General features: G+C 37.1%; 1 protein-coding gene across 1 annotated transcript; it reads left to right on the top strand.

Annotated features, from left to right (window-relative positions):
* The first annotated feature begins 1,362 nt into the window (after positions 1–1,362).
* LOC122601253 lies at positions 1,363–2,526 on the top strand. Its single transcript, XM_043774015.1, has 2 exons — positions 1,363–1,899; positions 2,128–2,526. The coding sequence occupies exons 1-2, from the start codon at positions 1,363–1,365 to the stop codon at positions 2,524–2,526; spliced, it is 936 nt and encodes a 311-aa protein (XP_043629950.1).
* Positions 2,527–3,226: the final 700 nt, after the last annotated feature.

Below are 3,226 nucleotides of genomic sequence, written 5' to 3'. Positions count from 1 at the left end.
AACTCTTCACACCACAATCACACTTGTCAAAACGATCAAATTTGAACCGTTTTACAAGCCACAACACTGAAATGTAAGTACCAAGGAAAGAAAAACTGAAACGATCTAAATGAGATCGTTTTAGCTTCACAAAGTCGTCTTCAACCTCTGAACATGAACAACTCCATTGACGATTTTTAAACCTTCAATATCTTTTGATTTTCTAAGAACTGGAACATGAAACCATTTGCAAACAGTTTGTTTTCACCTCAGCAACGATCCGATTAACACACTTCAGCTTATAACACAACAGAATCAAATCCCAAATTTTAGCGCCAAAAACTCAAAATCTGAACTTTTGATCTAGATCGAATTAGAACACGAAACTTGAGAGGATTAGGTATTTAACTATGAGGAATCAAACGGTGAATAAACATTTGTGATTTTATGTGATTTGAGAGGTTATTTTTGAATTTTCAGTGATAAAAAAAAACGAACACGAACTGGATTAAAAACAGAATTATAGAGTGATTGTTTGATGAATTGTGATTGAATTCAGGTATGGATCGAGATCAAAACGATGTTTTGCTCTGATACCACATGTAACAACACGATTTTATCACTTGAATTCACATCAACAATGGCGGTTTAGAGTGTGTGTGTGTGTTCTTGGTGTTTGTGTGTGTGTTGAGAGAGAATTGGGATCAAGTGTGTGTTATTCAGGTGTAATGGTATGAAAAATGTGTCAAGAGTTATGTCAAAGTTATGATTTCTAAGGAATTGAGGGCTATTTATAGTCTAAACTAACCAACTATGCTAATTATCACAATTAGCCCCTCAACCTTAGAAATTATCAACACATGACTTAACAACAAGTAAATCCATAACTTAAATTACAATGTATCACTATTTTTTGGATTTCTAACAATATCCTTGTTTTATAAATTTAAAACTTGGGTGATTGTTACGAGCAAAACGATTCAACAAATTATACACTCAAATTACACATCAATGCCACCCATTATGGAAGAGCAGGTGAATGAAGTGCAGGGTAGGAGATATGATCCATATTCCAACACTTATAATCCGGGTTGGAGGGATCATCTAAATTTCAGATGGAATGGTGATAATGCAACGAACTCTCAGAATCTTAAACAAACAAATCAGCAGTTCAACTACTCACAAAAACCCTTTCAACAAAGGCCTCAACAAAATTTTCAAAATCAGGCTAACTTTCAGAGGTAACCTTGGCAATATGGTCAACAACAATACCTGAACCAACCACATCCATATCAAAACCAAGGTCAAGGGTCATTCTAAGGGCAAAATCAGAATCAAAATGCTAATCAATCATCTAGCTTAGAATCACAAACGTAGTTGTTCATGAAAGATATTAGAAAGAAGACCGAAGTCTGGGACTCGCTTATTCAAAGTAGTAGAAAACAAACCGAAGCAAACTCCAAATCTATTGCTGCTTTAGAAAGACAAGTGGGTCAACTTGCTGAGCAATTGGGAAGGAGAGAAGATAGGAGGCTTCCAAGCTACACAGATTTAAATCAAGCACACAAGCCTCAAAGTCAGGGACATGTAAACATGATTAGCTCACTTCGGAATGGTAAAGTGTATGACAACAAGATTCAGATCCTAGACATGCCTAGAAACAGGTATGATCAAGCTAAGTTTTCTTTTTCTAGTAATAATGATGATGATTTGGAAAATGATGACGGGTTTCCATTTAAAAATGGGGAGGGTAATGAAAATCATGAAACTTTTGTGAAACCTCCCACTCAGCCCAAAGTTGGGGAAGATGATGTGGATGTTAACTCCACACCGTTCCCTACAGCTTTAAAGGCACCGGTCTCCTCTCCTTATGGGAAGAAAGGACCAAAATCTGATGATATGTGGGAAATTTTCAAACAAGTTAGAATTAATCTTCCATTAATTGATACAATTAAGCAAATTCCAGCTTATGCAAAATTCTTGAAGGACTTGTGCACCCAAAAACGGAAACTTAAGTAATCATTGCCCAAAAACGTGGAATTAACTGAACAAGTTAGTGTTGTTATATCTGGCTCACTTCCACCTAAGTTCAAAGATCCAGGAACGCCTTTTAATTCTGTAACTGTTGGTAACGTTTTTATCAAAAAGGCGTTGACGGATTTTTGTACAAGCATCAATATACTTCCATCTAGTCTAGTTGATCGGTATGAGTTAGGTTCTTTAAAACAAACTGATATTATTATTCAACTCGCCGATCGGTCAACAAGGATTCCAAGAGGTATTTTAGAGGATGTGATTGTGAAAGTAGAGGATTTTTATTATCCTGTTGATTTTATCGTGATGGATAATGAGGCATCGTATAGGGATACCCCACCACCAATCATTTTGGGTCGTCCATTATTGGTTACAATTGATGCACGCATTAATTGTCGAACAGGGGTCATGGATATTTCTTTTAGTAATAAGAAGCTAAGAATCAATATTTTTAATACATTATCGGCTTCTATTACTAATGATTGTTATGCTATTGATGCTATTGATGAATAGGTCCAAAAGCATGCAACTCGTATGCTCAAGGACGGTGTTTTTGAGTGTTTTTATGCAAATGATGAAGATTTGCTAGAGATGGAGGAGGTGAATGCTATTGAGAAAGTAGTTGCTAGCACAGTGGATTTTCAAAAGCCACCGTGGTCCTACAAATTTGAGTCATTACCTCATAGCATCGACATAGCCACCAAGCCATCATTGGAGACACCTCCTACTCTTGAACTTAAACCCTTACCTTCTCATTTAAAGTACGCTTTCCTTGGTCCTAATAAAAGCTTACCAGTTATTATTGCTTCTGATCTTTCAGGACCACAGGACGATGCGTTAATGGAGGTGCTTGGAAAGTACAAAACTGTTGTTAGATGGACCATTGCTGACTTAAAGGGGATAAGCCCATCGTTTTGTATGCATAGGATTGTAACGGACCCAGATGTTAAGCCATCTTGCAATGCTCAAAGGCGGTTTAATCCCAATATGCGAGATGTGGTAAAAAAGGAAGTGTTAAAATGGCTGGATGCAGGTATTATCTTTCCCATTTCGGACAGTCAATGGGTCAGTCCGACTCAGACTGTTCCGAAGAAATCTGGCATCACCATTGTTGAAATGGAAGATGGAGAGCAGATTACTACCTGTCCTGTCACGGGATGGAGGGTTTGTATAGATTATAGGAAGTTTAATCTTGCTACTTCTAAGGACCATT

This window comes from Erigeron canadensis, chromosome 5 (genome assembly GCF_010389155.1).
Source record: "Erigeron canadensis isolate Cc75 chromosome 5, C_canadensis_v1, whole genome shotgun sequence".
NCBI lineage: Eukaryota > Viridiplantae > Streptophyta > Magnoliopsida > Asterales > Asteraceae > Erigeron > Erigeron canadensis.
This window is presented reverse-complemented; position numbering and strand designations above follow the sequence as displayed.

Bases quoted from the DNA above. Each gene is read 5' to 3' on its own strand.
- LOC122601253 (XM_043774015.1), top strand. From the start codon at position 1,363: ATGAAAGATATTAGAAAGAAGACCGAAGTCTGGGACTCGCTTATTCAA. The intron at 1,900-2,127 runs GTTAGAATTAAT...TTTATCAAAAAG, and splicing joins TGTGGGAAATTTTCAAACAA to GCGTTGACGGATTTTTGTAC.